The sequence below is a fragment of the Thermobia domestica genome, chromosome 14 (assembly GCF_964235325.1).
Source record: "Thermobia domestica chromosome 14, izTheDome1.hap1.1, whole genome shotgun sequence".
Classification (NCBI taxonomy): Eukaryota; Metazoa; Arthropoda; class Insecta; order Zygentoma; family Lepismatidae; genus Thermobia; species Thermobia domestica.
Window position 1 is genome coordinate 174,853,193 of NC_137467.1, and position 20,779 is coordinate 174,873,971.

At 34.7% G+C, this 20,779-nt stretch overlaps 1 protein-coding gene across 1 annotated transcript in view; it reads right to left on the reverse strand.

Annotated features, from left to right (window-relative positions):
* The window catches only part of LOC145670116 (nose resistant to fluoxetine protein 6-like), a 61,711-nt gene extending 41,429 nt beyond the window's left edge, over positions 1-20,282 (reverse strand). The window contains exons 1-3 of the mRNA XM_081738485.1: positions 20,180-20,282; positions 14,387-14,625; positions 9,316-9,524 (exon numbers count right to left, since the gene is read on the reverse strand). Of these exons, the coding sequence (XP_081594611.1) occupies positions 9,316-9,524; positions 14,387-14,625; positions 20,180-20,282 (551 nt within the window). The remainder of the gene's footprint in view (positions 1-9,315; positions 9,525-14,386; positions 14,626-20,179) is intronic.
* Between the last annotated feature and the right edge of the window lie 497 nt (positions 20,283-20,779).

Sequence of the window (20,779 nt, forward strand, 5' to 3'; positions counted from 1 at the left end):
AGTAAGATGTCTTTACGGCATAATTAACATAAGTTATTAAATAAATGAGGATTTAAATGTTTAAGTAAGACTACATAATGTGATAATGAAGAAGAATATAATTATGAGTAAGAAGCTATCTGAAAAATAATAATAATAATAATAGTAAATAAGAAGAAAGAGAAAGGCAAGAATGAAATAAAAAAAAATGATTGATGAAATTAAATGTTTAGTGATTAGGTTTTTAAAATTTGGTAAAGATATTGACCTAATTAGGCAATCATCTTGATAGAGAATAATCTAGGTAGGTAAGAACTCACATTTTCGTGATGTTGAATTGGGCGTTTACCAGACCTCTCACGAAAATTTTTATTTATAAATAACACATAAGTTTTCGGCGACATTAAGGCGGTACAGATAAGGAAAGAGTTACCCACTTGTCGTTCTGCAAAGTGGTGAATTTTTTTGTTGTTGTGAATCTGACCTATTTAGCCAAGTATCTAGAAAGAGAAAAATTTTGAATTATTTTTATTAGAATTTAGGCATAGTAGTAAAAGATATAGTTTTAAATATTAAGGAAATAGATGTTTAAGAAATAGGAATAGAGAAAATAGGCTTTCTATCTAACTTTTAAGTTGGAATAGTTAAGATCTAGGAGTAGGAAAAGTAGAAAATAAACTAATCATGAACACTTAATTCAGGAATGAGAAAATGAGAAGGAAAGAGGAGAGAAGGAAAGATCTGGAAAGAAAAAGAGATAGAAAAATAGATAAAGATAATATAGATATTGATAGCAAATTTAATAGAGAAATAGAATAATGTATATTTAATTACGGATGTGACAGTCAGGATTATGATTAATTTTGAAGAATTTTATTATAACAGAAAATGACAATTATTATATTATTATATTATGATTATATTTTATTAATGTTAATAAGAAAGAAAAAGAAAGCTAGCTAAATAAATAAATAAGTAAGCAAGAATATATACTAGTTGTAATAATGAGAAGTAAGCGATATATAGAGAGCTATAGCTATAGAAATAAGAAATAAATGAAATAAGCTTACTAAGAAATAATTTAGGGGAAAAATAAGACTTGGCTATATGCAGTCTACAGAGTGACCTTTAAGTGTTACAGAACATTCAGAGACGGATTGAAGAATCATGTTTATAGAAATGATCATAGATGCCGTTTCAAAGTTTAGGCCATTTGGCAAATTAATTATTATTTAGTATTATTAACATTATATTATTATTAAGATTATGATTATATTATATTATTAATTATTATTATATTATTAATTAAAGCCCGAAATTGACGATAACTTGAATAGTTTTTATGTTGCAAGGCCAGCGACTAAAGACGTTGAAGTTAATGACCAAGAGTTGAGAATTATAGAGTACGATATATGTGCCATTGATTATTGATATAACATCTAAATATAGTAAATTATCAATTTTATTGATATACCCGATTTTGTCGAACTAAACAAATAAATAGATAATAATACATTTTGGAGTATGAAGAAGAGTGGAAATTTAGGTTAAATAATTTTTGAAATAAATAAATAAATAGTAATAATAAGTGTTCTAGGAAAACACCAAAAGTTAAATAAATAAGTTAAGTAGCTGTATTCAAAATGGTATTTGTAGATGAAATTGCGAGGAGGGCCGCAATTTACCATCAAAAGCCCAATCCCAAATTCGAGGAAATACGAGTCTGCAACTATCAAATCCCTAATCTATAAATATATTTTGTTTACAGTGAATAGTGATAAAATGATTAACTTAATAATAAGAATAACTAAATAAATAGGTGACGCGACACGTAAATAATAATAGTAATAAAAACATTTTTGATAAAATCAGAAATTTGTTAAATTATAAATAAAGTATAGGTTTAATAAATAATAACAAGTAATAGGAAATAATAAAGTTATGTTACATACCAATAACAAGTAGAGGAGATGTATATAATGGTGAAGGATGAAAAAAAAAACACAGTAACACACGTAACGTTATCACACAACACATAATTAATAATGCACACTTATTTTTTTTTTTTTTTTTTTTTGTTAAATAATCACATTGAGAATTGGTGAATTCAGGTTTTGAGTGATGAGATTGTATTATTGCATAAAATCTTAGTGAAGTAAATCTTAAGATTAAATTGAGTGGACATGAGTTGACGTGGAACGATATGTGTTTGAAAAGGACGTTCTCACACGTAGAACGGATGCACGAGTTGGTCAAGGTTGAGCGGAAACGAGAGAAGGAGAAGAAGAAAAAATGAATTTTTGCAAACATCAACAGTTTAACATAAAAGCGTTGACACAGAGTTGACACTGAGTTGCCAACTAAGTAACCCAATTTAGGTCAAGTTTGTTGGAACAATGATGCTGTTTTTGTGTTGGTGTATTGGTGTGTTTGGTGGAATCAATATAGAATAATAGTGAAAGTGCATAAAAGTATATTATCGTGTGTGTGAATGTATAATTTAAATGTGAATACATCATTATGAGAGTCCCTAAGAAAGGACTTAGGATGGAAACAATCGTTAACGTTTTGAAGGCAGTAAAGACTTCAGGTAGTTCTGTGTTACTACGGTAGATGGCAGATAAATGCAGTGTATTGATATCGAACATATTTGGCTTCATAAATAGAAAAGAATTAATTGGACTTTTGAAAGAAAAAAACCGTGAGAATTAGTAACCATCAATTTTTGTTTTGTTTAATCTGAACATTACAATTTTGGCTTTCAATTTTGAAAATTATATCTGTAATCTGTTATATGAATTAATAATTTTGAAATTTTTGTATACAGGAAGTTCTCCAAAAGCCGATCTTTTCCAAAGATCTAGTCGTCATCGGAGATGCCTCAGTTTAAAGTGGGGGCGTGTCACGGTACGCCAAAATTCAGGAATATTTTAATATCAAAATTCATTCAATTTTATTAATTGCTACAAAAAGGAAAAAGTAAAGTATTGTTTATAATTTAACTTGTGGTGAAAAATTAATTAGGTTGCAGACAGACAGATTATAACATCAGAGTACATACTGCTTATGATTGTTGTTTTTCATGAAGTAATAGACACGAGTCTGCAAGTGTCACAAGAATATAAGCAAATACTGAAGCAACAAGAAAAATGTAAAACTCTGTATAAATTTGTGTTAACAATTACACATTATCAAAATTAGGTAAAATTGTGAAAATCGCAGACGTAAACTGTCTGGAGAATTTGGTTAATGAGAGAAAAAGCAGAAACTGCGATTTCAGCACAGTTTCAGCACAGAGATGTATGAGATGCAGAATTTGGTAAGAGAACAACAAAATTCGTCATCATGAAAATTAACATAAAAAGGTAATGTTGGACTGAATGAGGATCAGTCGCAGGAGAGACGTTATTGGATCAGTCTCGAAGGAGTCTCCAAGGATCAGTCTCCAAGGATCAGTCTCAGTAGAGCAGCTATTGGGAACCAACTGTAGACAACAGTATTTCCAGTGGACATCCAATAATGCATCTCTGTTACTCTCGAATTGACTGATTCACCAACAGATTTATTAAATGTGATTTAGCTATTTTACTTAAATCTACATAACAACATCCGACTCCAAACTCTACTTAAAGAATAATACGATACACTCTGTAAAGAAAAAATAGCGACACTTGCTCGGATATGGTTTTTGTAATATACTTTAATCAATATGACTTTTTACATGAATTCCTGATAATATTACAATGCATATTCCTAATGAGCAGTTCTTTCTTAATATTTGCACCAAAGTTTCAAGCTTTTGACATGAATTTAGTGAATTTATATGTATATATAAGTAGCTATGTGTGTTTTGAGCAAAATCGTTTATAGGATAGTTATAAATGAAACTGAAAAAGATCATAACAATAGCAGAAAACAAGAAATGGAATTTCTTAAGGGTAAGACATATTTTGTGCAAACATCGGGGAGTACCGTACACTAAACTAATATTTTGTATGTGCACCATGGGCTTTCTGGAGTGCAGCGAATCATCGGAGCCCTTTGGTAATAAGGCTATTGCAAAATTCAACCTCGATTTCACGGAATAACACCCGGATTATCTGTTCCTTGAATTCCATTCTATTTGAGATAGTTGTCTATTGAATCTTCTGCTCATATTGATCCACAAATTTTCAACTGGATTCATGTCAGGTGAGTTTGTATGCCACATGAGTCTCTAAATAGTCATATTCTTGAACCACGTATTAACGATTTTCGCTCGGTGACATGAAGCATTATCGTCCTGGAACAGGTAATCGTCCAAATTTTCTTCAGAAAAGTCATCTTTAACTGTTGTAAGAACTTTATGTACCAGAATTTGAAGATATTTTCGTGCATCAAACGATCCTTTACATATATCCGTCGCTCTGACGTCTTTAACGGTGAACCAAGCCCATACCATCACTCAGTAACTGAATATTTGCATCCCTTAAACAAAATCCTTGTCAGGTTCCTTGCTTGTTCGTATCCACAACTTCACACCACCATCGTTTCCCACTATTCTAAACTTCTTTTCAACGAAGAAAACGACATGCTTGCAGTTGTCATCTGTCCAAGTTGCATACCGACTCACAAAACTACATGTTGAAGTCCTCGGTGTTTTGTCAGTTTCGACTTTCTACGCGGTTTCTTCTTTGTAATATCCTCTTCATACAGTCAAGACAATACAGTTGTACTAGTAACTGCAGTTCCAAGATCATGTCAAAATACAGAAGGGGTTTTGCGGAAAAATCACTCCTTAAATCTGCAGTGCTATTGATTTCATTTAGCAATCTGCTCTGGGTGATGCTTTTTTTTCTTTCACACTGTTGACGAAGACGAAGGGACGATTTGTTATGCTGTTTCCACTTGTGAAGTACTTTTCCTGCCGTAGAATGATGGATTTTCAGTATTCCACCTATTCCCTTAGAGATTTGCCTTAGCTGCGCAAAGCAAGAGTTATGTCTTGTTCACATGGCATCAAGTCACATTTCTTACCCATCTTATTTGTTTACAGTCCACGTGTAGCAACAATATCACACACAAACAACGCTGCACAACAACAATTTTGACACTATCCAAACAATGAGAAAGCAAAGAACAATCATAAAATGCTATTTAGCTCAGCCTACACATCACAAATGCAATGTAGAATTCTCACTACAATAATTTGCGAGACGCACTCAGTGCCATCTAGCAAAAATATTACTGATACACAAACAATTGGCAAGCGATGTCGTACACCACAGGTGTCACAGATAACGCAAATGAACTATCCCACTCTTCATTTCCTTCTATTCCCCTTCTAACGGGCTGCAATTGTGGTTTTCTGTGTAAGTTAGCGTGAGAATTGAGGTGTCGCTATTTTTTCTTTACAGAGTGTAAATGAATAATTACAGTTAAATGTCTAAGTTATAATTTATCAATCACCTTTCGCATGTTGATAAACAAAATCCTACTAAGTAGGTTGGTGGAGATATTAGTAATTTATTCCTGTCTACTTTGGATAGTAGATGGAAGCAACTAGTATTGTGTCACTTAACAATTACATCCCTGCTTTATAGGCACGACACAGTATTAAGTTGACAATATGTATTGAGGATTCTGTTTTTTTCTTTTTTTGTTATTGTTAATTTTTATTAAAGTTTCATTTTAGCTTTTTTCAACTGGGATATACTGCATTGTTTTTTTTGTAAAAAAAATTAATTCATGTTGTGTGGGACAATTTGGTCCCCCTTGGTCATAGGTGCTACCCACCTTTGTTTTCCCCAAAATTCCTTTCATTTGTTTTTTTAATATTAAAGTTTTTTTAAAAAAAATATTACATTTTTTCTTTATATAAACAATTAGGCTTTCATAGAATTTGCCGAGTGTTAGTTGTAATACTGGCTTTCTGCGTAGTATTATAAGAAATTTGATATAATATATATAAGCAGCTTTACGCACTGTATTTAGCTCAGTTTGTTTACAACCACTTTCTTCATTCCACTATTTCATTCATTACTCATCATCACCATCTCCTTTAGAGCAACCGGCATAACCGTGGGACGTAAAACTCATCCAAAGATTAAAAAAAGAAGATTTAAAACCAACGCGGGCAAATTTAACCCCTCCTTGGTCATCCACGTAGCAGTTGTGAACACGGACTTTCTAGGGTTAATAAGACCTAACAAATAACGCAATTCAGAAATATGAACCACTTCTATGACTTCCATGTATCTGCCGAATTTAAGATTATGCATCAGATTAACCAAACAACTTTTTTGTTGGTAATGTGACTACGTTTCTATCAAAGATACATCTTTCAGATACATGTAGAACAGCTTAATAATTTTAGCTTGGAAAAAAGCACAGTAATTACCCAAAGGGTTTGCATATTTTTGGTTTACTCTTCCTTATTGTTAAAAATAATCTCTTTTTTAAAGTTTTTTTTTTAATTTTTTAGGACAAAATAATGTTCAGAATTCTTTGAACAAGACTTGATATACGACTTTCAACTGAAATTTTGTGCATATGATATTCAAACTCTTCATAAACTTCTATCCACTAATTAGATTCAAGGTTAATGTTTTAAATGGTATGCAGATGCAATAAAGTCACGTAACATTAAATTTATGGGAATATTTAACAGAAAACCACTCTTACTATTACTTTTACTGTGTATTTAATTGTTGTCATATTATTGCATGTTAGAACTTACGTAAGATACATGCTAAAGCTCACACAGATGGTAGAATGCCTACGTCCGGTGCTAGAGGTTCTAGGTTTAATCCCATCTCAACTAAGTTTATGGTGGACAATATTGTGTCTCTAAATTTTCTCTCACATTCTCATTTCACAATCTTGTTCATAATCGGTCACTTTCAATAATAATTATTCGTAACTATGGAACGTTAAATCTAAGATTCTTTGTCACTGACATATTAGTGCATTCTTGTAATTGTTGCAAATGTGCCATCTATGGAAGAACTTATGTCCAGCAAGGCATATAGTCTCATCTAGGGAAGAAATAATGTCCACATTGGCATATAGTTCCATGTAGGGAATAAATAATGTACTTCATGACACATAGTGTCGTCTAGGGAAGAAATAATGTTCCTCATGGTATATAGTGCCATCAAGGGAAGAAATAATGTCCATCATGGCATATAGTTCCATGTAGGGAATAAATAATGTACTTCATGACACATAGTGTCATCTAGGGAAGAAATAATGTTCCTCATGGTATATAGTGCCATCAAGGGAAGAAATAATGTCCATCATGGCATATAGTTCCATGTAGGGAATAAATAATGTACTTCATGACACATAGTGTCATCTAGGGAAGAAATAATGTTCCTCATGGTATATAGTGCCATCAAGGGAAGAAATAATGTCCATCATGGCATATAGTTCCATGTAGGGAATAAATAATGTACGTCATGACACATAGTGTCATCTAGGGAAGAAATAATGTTCGTCATGGCATATAGTGCCATCAAGGGAAGAAATAATGTCCATCATGGCATATAGTTCCATGTAGGGAATAAATAATGTACTTCATGACACATAGTGTCATCTAGGGAAGAGATAATGTTCGTCACGGTATATAGTGCCATCTAAGGAATAAATAATTCCATCATGGCATATAGTACCAACTATGGAAGAAATAATGTCCATCATGGCATATAATGTCATATAGAAAAGAAATAATGTACGTCACTGCCATCTAAGGAAGAAATAATCTCCACCACGGCATATAGTGCCATTTAGAGAAGAAAATAGTCCATCATGGCATATATAGTACCCATATCTATGGAGGAATGGGGCTCCCGGTGGCTCAGTGGTAGAGCGTTCACCTCTGGTGCTTGGGGTCCCGGGTTCAAACTCTAGTCCAGCTAAGTGAACTTTGTGGTGGACAAACACCCTGTGCGTGGGTTTTCTCGGGGTTCTCCCGTTTCCTCACATTTTCTTCATTCCACCATTTCATTCATCTCTCATCCTCACCGTCTCCTTTAGCCTAAGCGGCATAATGGTGGGACGTAAAACTCAAAGATTTCATTTTTCTATGGAGGAAATAATGTTCATCATGGCATATAGTACCATTTATGGAAGAAATAATGTCCGTCATAGCATATAGTGTCATCTATGGAAGAAATAATGTTCCTCATGGCATATATTGCCTTCTATGGGACAAATAATGCATCGATTTCATCTGTTACGCTGCGTTAAATCATTGGAGGCAGCTATTTGAATCAGTCGATATGTGTTGAGCTTAGTTATTGCATGACAATGCTCTAGTACAAACCGTTGTTGTTTCCCGGACTGGAATGACGGATTATGGTGGATTCGAAGATATTAACACTCAACCTACAGCTCAGATTAAGTTCCAAAACCCTGGTAACAACATCCGTGTGGACTGAATCATTGTCACACAGTATACAACCTCAACGCACAGTTACTCATTAAAATGACTGCCGCCAACGAATTGAAGCAGCTTAACAGATGAAACTAATACATTATTTCTCCCATAGATGGCAACATACACCATAAACAGGTGATATTTGAGTGTTAATCTGGAAATACTTGGAAATACATTCGTATTGTGCCACTTATTCTTCTTCTTCTTTTTAAAAAGAAAAAGCTTCACACCCGAGATATCTAATGGAAAATGATTATGTTCCGTTTTAAGTCAAAGCTATTAATGCGTACTAGCTATATACACTTGTGCTCTCCGTTAAAACATATTATAATTATACAGTTTTATTAATTACTTTCAAAATCTTATGTAAAATCATGTAAGTTACTTGGGATGTTCGCGTACCGAAAAAAAAAAAACAAAGCGTGAATTTGCAATGTTAATATTACATGAAAACAATAGAGCATTATTTGCCTTCAAAATAAAAGGAAATAAATGCAATCTTAAAAGGAAGCAAGTGTGATCTTAAATAAACGGAAATAGTACAATGCTAAATAAAAGAAAACAAATGCAATTTTCAATAAAAGGAAACAAGTGCAATCTTAGAAGGAAGCAATTGTAGTCTTAAATAAAAGGAAATAGTGCAATCTCAAATAAAATAGAAAGAAAGGGAATCTTAATAAAAGGAAGCAAGTGGAATATTAAATAAAAGGAAACAAATTCAATCTTAAGAGGAAACAATTGTAGCCTTAAATAAAAGGAAATAGTGCAATGTCAAATAAACGATGCGAAAACAAATGCAATTTTAAATAAAAGAAAACAAATGCAAACCTTAATAAAAGAAAACAAGTGCAATCTTAATTGAAAGGAAACAATTGTAATCTTACATAAAAATTTGCATGAGATGTTAAAAAACTTACATCATTCCCCAATCCTTCGACTCGAAAACTGTTTGCTTTTTGATGTTACATGTTTCAGGGTTTATCTCCACTTTCATTGTTCCTCCTATCTTTTCTTCTAAGTAGGATTGTAGATCTCGTGGAGTACATGATGACGGAATGCATAATGCCCACTGAGGGTGTAGGGCGATAAGAACAGCTTTCATAAGTCTGTCGTTAACTCTGAAACCCTTGTGTAGGAAAAGATGATACATCAATATTCAGTAAAATGTCGCTGTAATAAATGCCAATTTAAGAGAAACTTTAGAATTATGAAATTATTTTAGACCTTTCCCATTTACCTATTTAATATGTGTGGAAATATTACATTTTAACGAATTCCGAAGTTCCAGTAAAAAGAATGAAAATTTCATGTTTTTCACTATATTTAACATTATTTTTCAAAATGATTGAAATTCATTCTGTTTTATAATATTGAGTAAGCAAGAAGTAGCTTTTCAGTTGTTTCACTCTTGTCTTCAAATTTTAGGTCTAATTTTTCAGAACAATAATTTCAAAGCGGTATTCCATATCCATTATATATTTTTCACAAGTGTTATTAAGCTCATGTCTTTTAGAAGAGGACCCCGATCGCCAATTGCTGTTCTATGAACTGATGCGTAATCACGTCACTTTAAAACCAGAAGTCCTGGATTAATCTAGCCAACTAAGACTTGCTTCTAATTTTCAGGACACAAATCTTTCTTTCAGTTTGACGTTTCACGATTATCCCTTTTAGGCAAGGAAGACGATGATGATGATGACTTTGAGTTTAACGCCCCTTTCAGCAGCGAGGCTATATGAGACGTGAAACTACTGATTAACGTGAAATCCGAACCACATAAGCTCCCGCCGGGAATCGAACCCGGGCCTCCTACGCCAAAGGTGCGTACGCTAACCGCTTAGCCACGAAGGAATTCGTAAGGAAGACGGGTGATTAAGACAGATGGTTGATGATAGAAGAATTGGTGGAATGAAAAGTTTGGAGGAAACGGGAGTGTCCTGAGAAAACTCACGGACATGATTTTGTTTACTACAAACTTACTTGGTCGGGGATTGAACAAACGACTTCACACAACAGAGCTAAGTGCTTTATACTACTGAGACACCCCCAATTTTCAAGACACCTGAACAAAAACAACTGCTTGTACTGGATGATTACAATCCTTAAGTTAGCATCAATTTACAACTCAATCAACCTGGGATCTTAATGTTGTGTGAGTGTAGTGGGATCAGCTTCCTTTGATGGAGCTGTTGATGGCGAAAAAATTACTTAGAAATGGTTCCTGATACGGCAATGCCACAATTCAGCTATTTCTGGCAATCTCTGTATAAATACTTTTCTTAATATAGTATTTTATGTATTATTCAGATGATATGCAGCCAGTTTTCAATATTCGTACGCAATAGATCAAACAGGATATAGTAATTTGAAAGTAAACAAATTGAAAATATAGTATTATTTCATTAAATGAGCTTTGTGCATCTTCCAATGCGAACTAAGCAATAACCAAGATATTATCTCTATTATTATAAAACATTAAAAATTTAAATACAATTATTATTAAGAACTTGTTTCAATTATGTAAATGCTCATTTTGACATAATATTTTCCATTAAGAACTGTTTAGTATGTACAGGTATTAAACTCCTTAGAAGAGATAAGGAATATGCTATACTCACTATGTTATCGCTGTATTGCTCTACGTAAGTGCCTGAGCAATGGAAAGTGGCTATCTTAGTTTTTAACTTTCTCCTGACTATTTTTTTATAGTATTAAGCTTTCATTTCTTCGCAATGATGCTCTCATCGTGTTTATGTAAATCCTCAAAATAATTTTTGTTACGAGTATGGACTATGTACTGTCAAAAGTCAACGTTGTCTTTAGAGAAACGTTAAAATAAGCTAATCACCAATATTTTGTATGTGTTGTTGGTGATGGAAAATACTGTTGGCTCCTCATATGTGCTGTACAACATGTTACTCTAATCTTACTAAGTATATGAATGGTAACAAAACTCGAGCAACTCGAGCCTTTTGCAGTATCAACCATCCATGCAGAAGACTGTTATTTCTGCCTAACAAAACGGGGTCACTTGAAAAGAAATAAATCTAATGTTAAGTACCCTAATGTTCTATCTAACACAAAACGCATACCACATGCAGGACCGAGGGGGTGCACCAATAATTACCCGTACATTTGAAATTTTTAAAATGCCTTTAAACATCGTTGTGTGAATATGGAATTGCCCCTTGAAATGGTAAATGTCTGCTCTCGATAAATTCTTTTCCTTTAACCTTCAGAAAATTGACTTAAACTGTTGGTTTTGCAAAACTTCGCTTTCTTTTAATCTCAAACGCAAACATCACAGCAGTAATTTTCGGAAAATTTAATTATTTTCACTGTTAGTTTTTCATTTTAGGTAGTGTATATTTACAACGAAAGGGGTGCACGTGCACCTTTGCACTCCCCTAAATCCGGCCCTGACCACACGTATTTCAACTTCTAACCTCTTATACCTACCTTTAAAGGTAGAAAGAATCTTCTTTAGCAGAACAAATAGATGCATTATTTAAGACACCCACATTCTTTTCTTAAGCTAAACCTCAAAGCCTATAAACAAACCCTTCCTTATTAAGAAAATTAGACTGAACGACTTAGTGACTGATCTGAAGCTCACTAAGTATCATTCTAAATAGATTCGTTCAATATTAAAGGAGTAGAATTTACTGGGCATCAATACTAGAATTTCAATTTTCAAGAATAAGCATGAATAATTTTCAAGCTACTATGTCATAGAAAATTTCCTCTGTACACATATAAATGGCTTAATAAAAGAAGTAAGTTTACAACACAACCCTGCACAATGAAGAATATTTATCGACTTTCAAAACTAGCACTTAAAGGGGATGTTATTCCAAAACGCTAACACTAAACCATCAATACCAGTTGCACATTCCGTAGGCATTAAGAAAACGGATGAAAATGTGTTTGATTAAGTACTCCTGCTTTGTGGAGAAATAAAGATCATTGTGATATTACTAGAACGGCAGGAAAATTTATAAAATAGTGTTCATTTTCTTGTCTGTGGTGTAGTCGGGCAAGTGAATCACACTACATTGTGAAAGAATAACCTTTTCCTGGAGAACTTAGGAGCTGTGAACAACAAGCACGGAGAAAGGGTCTATCAGGATATTAAGAAAATGGAGAAGAGGTAACAAGATAGATGAGATCCTCATATGATGGGTGACTATTGCTGGTTTTAGTTAGAAAAAGTGAGACGTACTACAACAGTAAGAAATGACTATAAGTTTTACAAATATTCGTCATTTTCATAATCCTTTGTGAATTAGTTTCATATTTTAGTTTAATACAACTATAAGTAGTGTAGATCATTAATCCTGAGACAAATTTTATAATTATAAAAATATTTTTATTGTTTTTAAAACTTGTTTTAATGCATCCAATACAAATTGAAATTATGGCCTTAATTGTAATTGAAACCAATATTTGGATTTTCTATTAGTAATTTATATCAAGTTTACAAACTGCCAAGAATGGAGACATTTATCGCTAAATAGTTAAGTAAAGAACTAATTTTATGATAGGAGTATATTAGTCTATTGTAATCTGTATTACTTTAGCTGGAAGATAAATGCATTCTCTGACTACATTTCGTAAGTAAAAAATTGTGATACTGACAATAAAATTGTGTCAATCAAATACACTTTGTCATTTTTACTAACTCGCTTTTATCGCACAAAAGCCTTTACGTATTAGGAACTTTTTAATTGTTATTTTCTTGTTTAGAAGTGGTCGAATTAGTAAAATATGATCTATTTTCGTCCATGTCACAGACAACAACTTTAAAGTTCTTAACTTATGCTTCTACATTGAATCAATCTTTATTTTTTCTTTCTTTTTTGGAAAGAAGACCAAGCACCTAATACAATACTTCATACCATGATTTATGAAATTATTCAGGAAGTTTGTTATACGCAAAATTCCTGCAGGTAGAAACATCTACTGGCATCAAACAGGCAAACTAATAGCATATATAGTGACACCTATTACCGTGGGAATTTATTATTAGGCATTACCATGACACACTAAAACGTTTGCGTTTATTGTGATCCTTGATTTTCTGAACCAGCATTACAATCTCCGAGGCAGGGTTGTAAAACATCCAGAAAAGTAGTGTTACTTATAGATAGAGATGTTACTGTATTGTAAATAGTGCAATATTCCATCATATTTTAAATAACAATACGTGCCTCTCCACGAGGATCATCAAGCAGCCGACAGAAGCCACTTACGAAGAAGGACACAGAGAACCACGAAGGACCCCTTCAACCCCTCTGTATGCTTCACCTTCAAAATTGGCGAGGGACAGAAGACATCAATTCTAGCTGATTGTTCCTACTTTTTTCTTCGTACTGCTTAGGGCAGTAGGTATTAGATACCTCTAGGCTGCTGCAGGCAAGAGGTTCATTTCATTTCCAAGCTGCACTGGGTACGAGACACCAACCCACCACCACACTGCTTCGGGCCGTAGGATCCTTTCGTCTACGCGCTGTACTAGGCAAGAGACACCAACCCACCTCTGCACTGCTTCGGGCAGGAGTTTCCTTTCTTCTGCACGCTGTACTAGGCAAGAGACACCAACCCACCTCCGCATTGCTTCTGGTAGGAGGTCCCTTTCGTCTCTGCGCTGCATTGGGGAGGATACACTAACTCACCTCCGCGTTACTACGGGCGGGAGTTCCAACTTCCTAGAGAAAAGTCTATTACTTAGAGGAAACCATCAGTACTTATTTGTAACATGATATACAGAGCACATGTATAGAACTTTTATAATAAAAAGGTGAGGGAAACGAATAACGCGTGTACCGTCTCTACCTTTCATTACAATAGAATTAAACTCATGGAGTAACTTGCTCCCTTGCTCCAGTTACAAATAATTCACCAAACACATGAAACTCTTTGTTCCAAATTCATTTCTAGTTTAAGAGAAAAGAAACTACTGTAATTTATTCTTATACACGTATGTACCTGGATATTGGTGAAATCACTTCTTTCTGTCAACGACGCAAAAATACTTGTACCATTCATGGTGATAAGTTCTTCTATACGGATTAAACAATGTTGTCCGTCAAATGTTCGTTCCTTGATTTGTGGTAATTCATCTTGTTGAAGCTCCACATGAATCTTTAAACATTCATCGTAGTCCCCAAGGGATATGATGTTACCCTTCAAAAGTCCACTTGGTAGGCTAGTTGAAGAATCAAACACTGTAAAGGTGATAAATAAATTTAGAATCATTAGCGTTTAGAGGAAAATAAATAAATAAATGCAGAAAATAAAATAAATTATGTTTAGCTGCTTGTTAGGTTCATCGCTGTGCGGTTGTAGGGATGAGGTTAACCGACATGACCAGCATGGCCTTCCATGTATGAAGAACTCTGGTAGATACTCCCAACACTCCTCCGTAAATAAACAATACTGTGAGGCCTTAATATGGCTGGAATTCGTTCAATACGAGAATTTTTGGCTTCTGTCGTTCGGATGGAAAGCGAGCCTATGGCATATCATTGGTCCCACGGATGAGAGATAATTGAATATGAAGCTTTACGTGCCCTGATACATACCATCATTCAAGTCTCTCTTTGTCTGTAATGAACACTGAAATTGTGGCTAATCGCAGAGGATGAAACGCAATAACCTTGTTGAACAATTTTCTTACTTTTTTTTTTAAATTCACTGTACATGAGGCCGTTCACATATTCCATGATTCTATTTTTGACCAATTTTTACCTCTCCCTCCCTTTGTCACACTTTGTAACACATGGTCGAACTCCTTCCCCTTCTGTCACGTAACGCTTTTTTTAAATTTTTTTAACAGTTGTGCTTTGGGGGGGGAGGCTATTACAATAAAAGCTTAGTAGCAAAACTTTTTATTACAACACGCTTGTATTCTGAATTTATTTGTAGTGTATTTTTCGTCAATAAATCACATTATTAGAAAATGGGAATACCGTAGTAATATTTAAACTCCCTAAGGTTGTTTAATTAATCAGTTTTAATTCTTCGATATTACATATTGTCTTTTTCCCAAGGAGATCGCATATATTCTATTTATGTCACCGATGATCGGTAAGGATGAAGTACTGTCGGTAGATGCAGATGAAACAGGATCTGAAGAAATGATATCAGTCTCCCTTTCCGGCATCTAGAATACTTCTTTGATTTGAAGTTTGCCAGAGTCGACGATGCAAAGAACTTCTCATCCTGTTCGACTATAGATTCGACGTAGCTGCATCCATGGAGGAGCAAGTTATCTCGTTTCTGAACAAGCTTTCGAACATCTTGTTTAGAGTTTGGACTTCGGTTAATCCCTTTTCAAATTTTTCTTCTAAATCAGCGTCAGAACGTGGCTAAACTTGATTTCTCCAGGAAAAAATAAATCCAAAGAGAAGAAAATCAGTACGAGATGAATATCCAACGAAATCTGTTTCTAATATCTTAATTTTCCTCTGCAAATCGTGGAACTTTTCCTCGCGGGAAATATTTTTCCCGAAAAAGTTTCTTCTATTTCACATGCGAAAATCCTTGGACGAATGATTCGAATCAAACGTTTTGAACCATACTCTCAGAAATAGCGATTATTAAAGAAACAAGCAACAAAACAGCTGGTCACGTGTACGTAACGTCAAGAAATTTGGTTTGTATGTAATATTTTGCCTATTAATATTGAAACCTGAAGTAGTAATAGATTTCTCCTACTTCCGGTTTTACTAAAGAGATTGAATTAAAGATGACATACATTCTTGGGACATTTAATTGATCGCAACTTGGGAACACGGTGGCTCAGTGACAAAGCACGTACTTCTGGTGTGTGGAGTGCCTGGTTTGAGCCTCGCCAAGTAAGTTAGAGGTGGACAACAACGCGTCCATGGTTTTTTCAGAGTTCTCTCGTTTCCTCCGAAATTCTCATTCTACCAATTTTTCTGTCATCATTCTCTTGTCTTATTCAACATCTACCTTAGCATAAGGGGCCACGCTGGCTCTGTGGTAGAGCGTTCAACTCTGGTGCTTGGGGTCCCGGGTTCGATCCCAGCCCCCGCCAAGTGAACTTTGTGGTGGACAAACACCGTGTGCATGGGTTTTCTCGGGGTTCTCCCGTTTCGTCCTACTTTCTGCTTTCCACCATTTCATTCATTATTCATCATCACCGTCTCCTTTAGCCTAACAGGTATAACTGTGGGACGTAAAACTCAAAGATTTCATTTCATTTTTTCCCTTAGCTTAAAGTGCATAATAGTGGAGTATTAAACTGAATTTGCAATAAATCACTTCATACTTTCTATAACGTCTTTTTTTTTACTGTATTGCGATCAACGTTAAAATCGGAAGTAGTCGATTCTGTACTTCCGGTTTGAATACAAGATTGACTGATACTTTCCCTATGAAACGATGTACGCGGTCAGGATCTCACATACAAATGGATGTATATAACATATAGCTGGCGAAGGTAACATAAGCATATGCATTAGGGTGCATCGAATTTCCACTTTTTTTGAAATCAGCTTACCCTTAGTGATATTTTTTTGCGAAATGGCCTATATGTAACGTGTAAAAAATTGCAAGTCGATTGGTCAATATCTTTAGGTGCCACCAACGGCCAAAAGTTTTAAAATTTTGTTAAAAATTAAATGTTATTTTTTAAAATGTAAAATATCTAGTTTTATGAAATATGGTTATCCTATGTGGTTTTGTTTCTGTAAAAGGTCAATATTTTACGTGAAAAAAAAAAAATCAGCTTGATGAGTCGAGTCATTCAGGTGCCACCTGTGGCTTAAAATATGGACAAATGTGTCCCTACTTTTTCAATTTTTAAATTAAGTTGCATTGTTTGTGATTCATCTGGATCGTTAATTAGATAAGAAAGATTTTGTTTTACATCTGCAGCTATTTGCTTATTTCCAAATGTTAATGATGGAAATAACCGAGAACTCACCAAGAGGAGGTGGCTGTAGTTCGAGTTCCGCCCACCCGTATATACTAATGTTTCATATGGTAGTGCAAGTCATATTGTTACTCTTTTACCTCAAACTGTTTTTCTTTTCTTTTTTGTATTACATTCTGGTATGTATTTTCTTGATTGTAGTGTTGATAGGACAAATCTATGTCGTGCTTCTTGCCCACATACCGTTGATGCCGCTTCTGTCCCCAACTTCACCATTCTTTCTACCGCGCGAGTGTGAAAGGGTAAGGATGTAATATATTCATTAGCCATTGGAGCCGTCTTTACATTTTCTTTTAGCTTCTGCACACTCAAGTGTTTTGTCAGTGGTGGCTCCGTCAGCGTCATGTTGACCAATTAATCATATCAACATAGTTTGTCGCTTCTAAGTTGATTTCAGGGATGACGAATTCTAGTATCGGTACGCGATCACCAGATTGAGTCGTTTGTCTTGCTTTTAGGACTCGCCCCCAGCCGAGCTCTCGACGTTAGCATCTTGGTCAGTCAACACTGATAGAAGTAGGTTCTCAGGATGACCGTACCACGCATTTCTACGGACACTGGATCAATTATTTTCCTGTATTTCGCTTCCATGTGGCGAGAAGTCGTGAAGAGTTGCCACAAATGACGAGCTCCTTCTGCACACGATATATTACGGATCACAGCAAACCAGAGTGGCGCGTAGACCATCATGATGTACTGGAATATGGTTTTAAGTTCATTCGTGGGTTCTTTTGTTCCTACGCACAAACGTAAGACTCTATGTGCTGTAATTACCCATCTGGCTTGATGAATTTTACCAGGCTTCATGTGAGCTAACTCAATGGGCCATTCTCCTGAAGAAACCGCTTGGCAGATATTCAGCATATATTTTTGATCCGTGTTTAATGAATCCTCAGTGAAGTTGAGATCCCAGTTGAGGAACGGGCTGAAAAATTTGGAGTGACAACTCTTCGCAGATTGGAAGTGCTGATCCTATCGGTCCTTTAAATGTATTTGGTCCAGTAGATTTGCCGTCTATAAATTCAATCAAATGTCGAAATGGGAGCTCATTCGTGTGTATGATGATTAATTGGTGATATGATTAATTGGTCAACATGACGCTGACGGAGCCACCACTGACAAAACACTTGAGCGTGCAGAAGCTAAGAGAAAATGTAAAGACGGCTCCAATGGCTAACGAATATATTACATCCTTACCCTTTCACACTCGCGCGATAGAAAGAATGGTGAAGTTGGGGACAGAAGCGGCATCAACGGTATGTGGGCAAGAAGCACGACATAGATTTGTCCTATCAACACTACAATCAAGAAAATACATACCAGAATGTAATACAAAAAAGAAAAGAAAAACAGTTTGAGGTAAAAGAGTAACAATATGACTTGCACTACCATATGCAACATTAGTATATACGGGTGGGCGGAACTCGAACTACAGCCACCTCCTCATGGTGAGTTCTGGGTTATTTCCATCATTAACGTTTGGAAATAAGCAAATAGCTGCAGATGTAAAACAAAATCTTTCTTATCTAATTAACGATCCAGATGAATCACAAACAATGCAACTTAATTTAAAAATTGAAAAAGTAGGGACACATTTGTCCATATTTTAAGCCACAGGTGGCACCTGAATGACTCGACTCATCAAGCTGAATTTTTTTTCACGTAAAATATTGACCTTTTACAGAAACAAAACCACATAGGATAACCATATTTCATAAAACTAGAAATTTTACATTTTTAAAATAACATTTAATTTTTAACAAAATTTTAAAACTTTTGGCCGTTGGTGGCACCTAAAGATATTGACCAATAGACTTGCAATTTCTTACACGTTCTATGGAGGCCATTTCGCAAAAAAATATCACTAAGGGTAAGCTGATTTCAAAAAAAGTGGAAATTCGATGCACCCTAATATGCATGTGATATACGGAAAACTGTTAGATGTCAGACATCCTGCAACGGCATGATGTAACATCTAAGGGCAGTGCCTATGTAGCATACGGATAACGTATGCTCCGTACTGACTTCTATAGTAAGCAAGAGGATACCGTATATTTGTATATACAATATACCGCTGTCCGGAGAACGGATTTTTGTCTGTGTATACCACCGCTATTCCCAAAATAAATTTTACCAAACACAAAGAACTTTTGTTGTTGACTGTACATGTTATTATATCCCTAAATCGATTAGAAAAACCCTTCTCTTTAAGTTTTTTTCGGTTTTGCTTTATGTGAGTCAGGGGCGTACGCGCACGGGAGATCCACAGAGTCCGGAAACCCTCTGCAGCATTTTTTTTTTTAACTTGACATACATTTGTACACTTTATAAATAAAATTATACTTGTTCAGCAGATATATGCTTAATGTAGCATAAACACTTGCACTTAATTTACACTCTTTCTTTTCTTATACAGTATGTTCCAAAATAACACCGACAACGTTTGGGAGGTGATACCTGACACTAAGATAAGACAAAAAGTATAGACCAATCTTGGTGCACAAATGTTTCTTTCCAGAATTAAGGCTGCCGAAAAGACGAAAAATGAAATTTAAAGGTTCATAGCTCCAATACTATGGGACCTAACGTCCAGTCATAAGCTTTCACTGTGACAGTACACTGCTCCGTCCTGAAGCGCACCATTTCTATCCGTACAAAAAACCATGACGATCATGCGATATTTGACGCTCCATGAGTACTCACCACAAGCACAACACTTGAAGATTAAAAATTGCGTTGTTTATGGGCCACTTTTCAAGTAAATTAATTTTAATTTTAAACTTTTCATTAGAAAAGAAAATATGATTTCCTGTACTTACTTTTGAGTGGACAAGGAGCCAGATTTTGTAACTGCTTCAGATAAAATTTCAAGTGTTGCCGCGCATAGCTGGTTACGTATTTTTCAGTTGATGATGTTACCATATCTTTTAATAACGAATCTAACAAATGTTCAGTTGCCGATGAAATATTCGATTGTTGTAATACATTGTGATCTGCGTATATTAATGATGAAAGTGAGATTAAAATAATCCAGAAAAGGCCATCTCTGACGATATAGCAAGTCAAAATGTAGCAAAGAATTATTTGCTTTTATATTTCAAGCATGATTTCAGCATTTCTAATATTAAAATTCACGCGAAATCTAGTTTCCATCACACTAGGGGAAACACATGCAATTATAATATGAAACACAATTAACCAGGAGAAAGTTCTGAAGGTCGCTGCTTATTTTGGCTAAGTGAATTATTATGAAAGGTAATGTTTTCCAACAAAGTGAAAAATAAATAATTACATTTTGTTACTGGACGATTACAAAGTTAGGATCACACTATGGGCCCTGAAACTTGTAATATTGGTCCCTCCGTCCAACAGTTACTCCACGCGATAACTCTATCAATCTTTGAGTATGGCGTCCCACG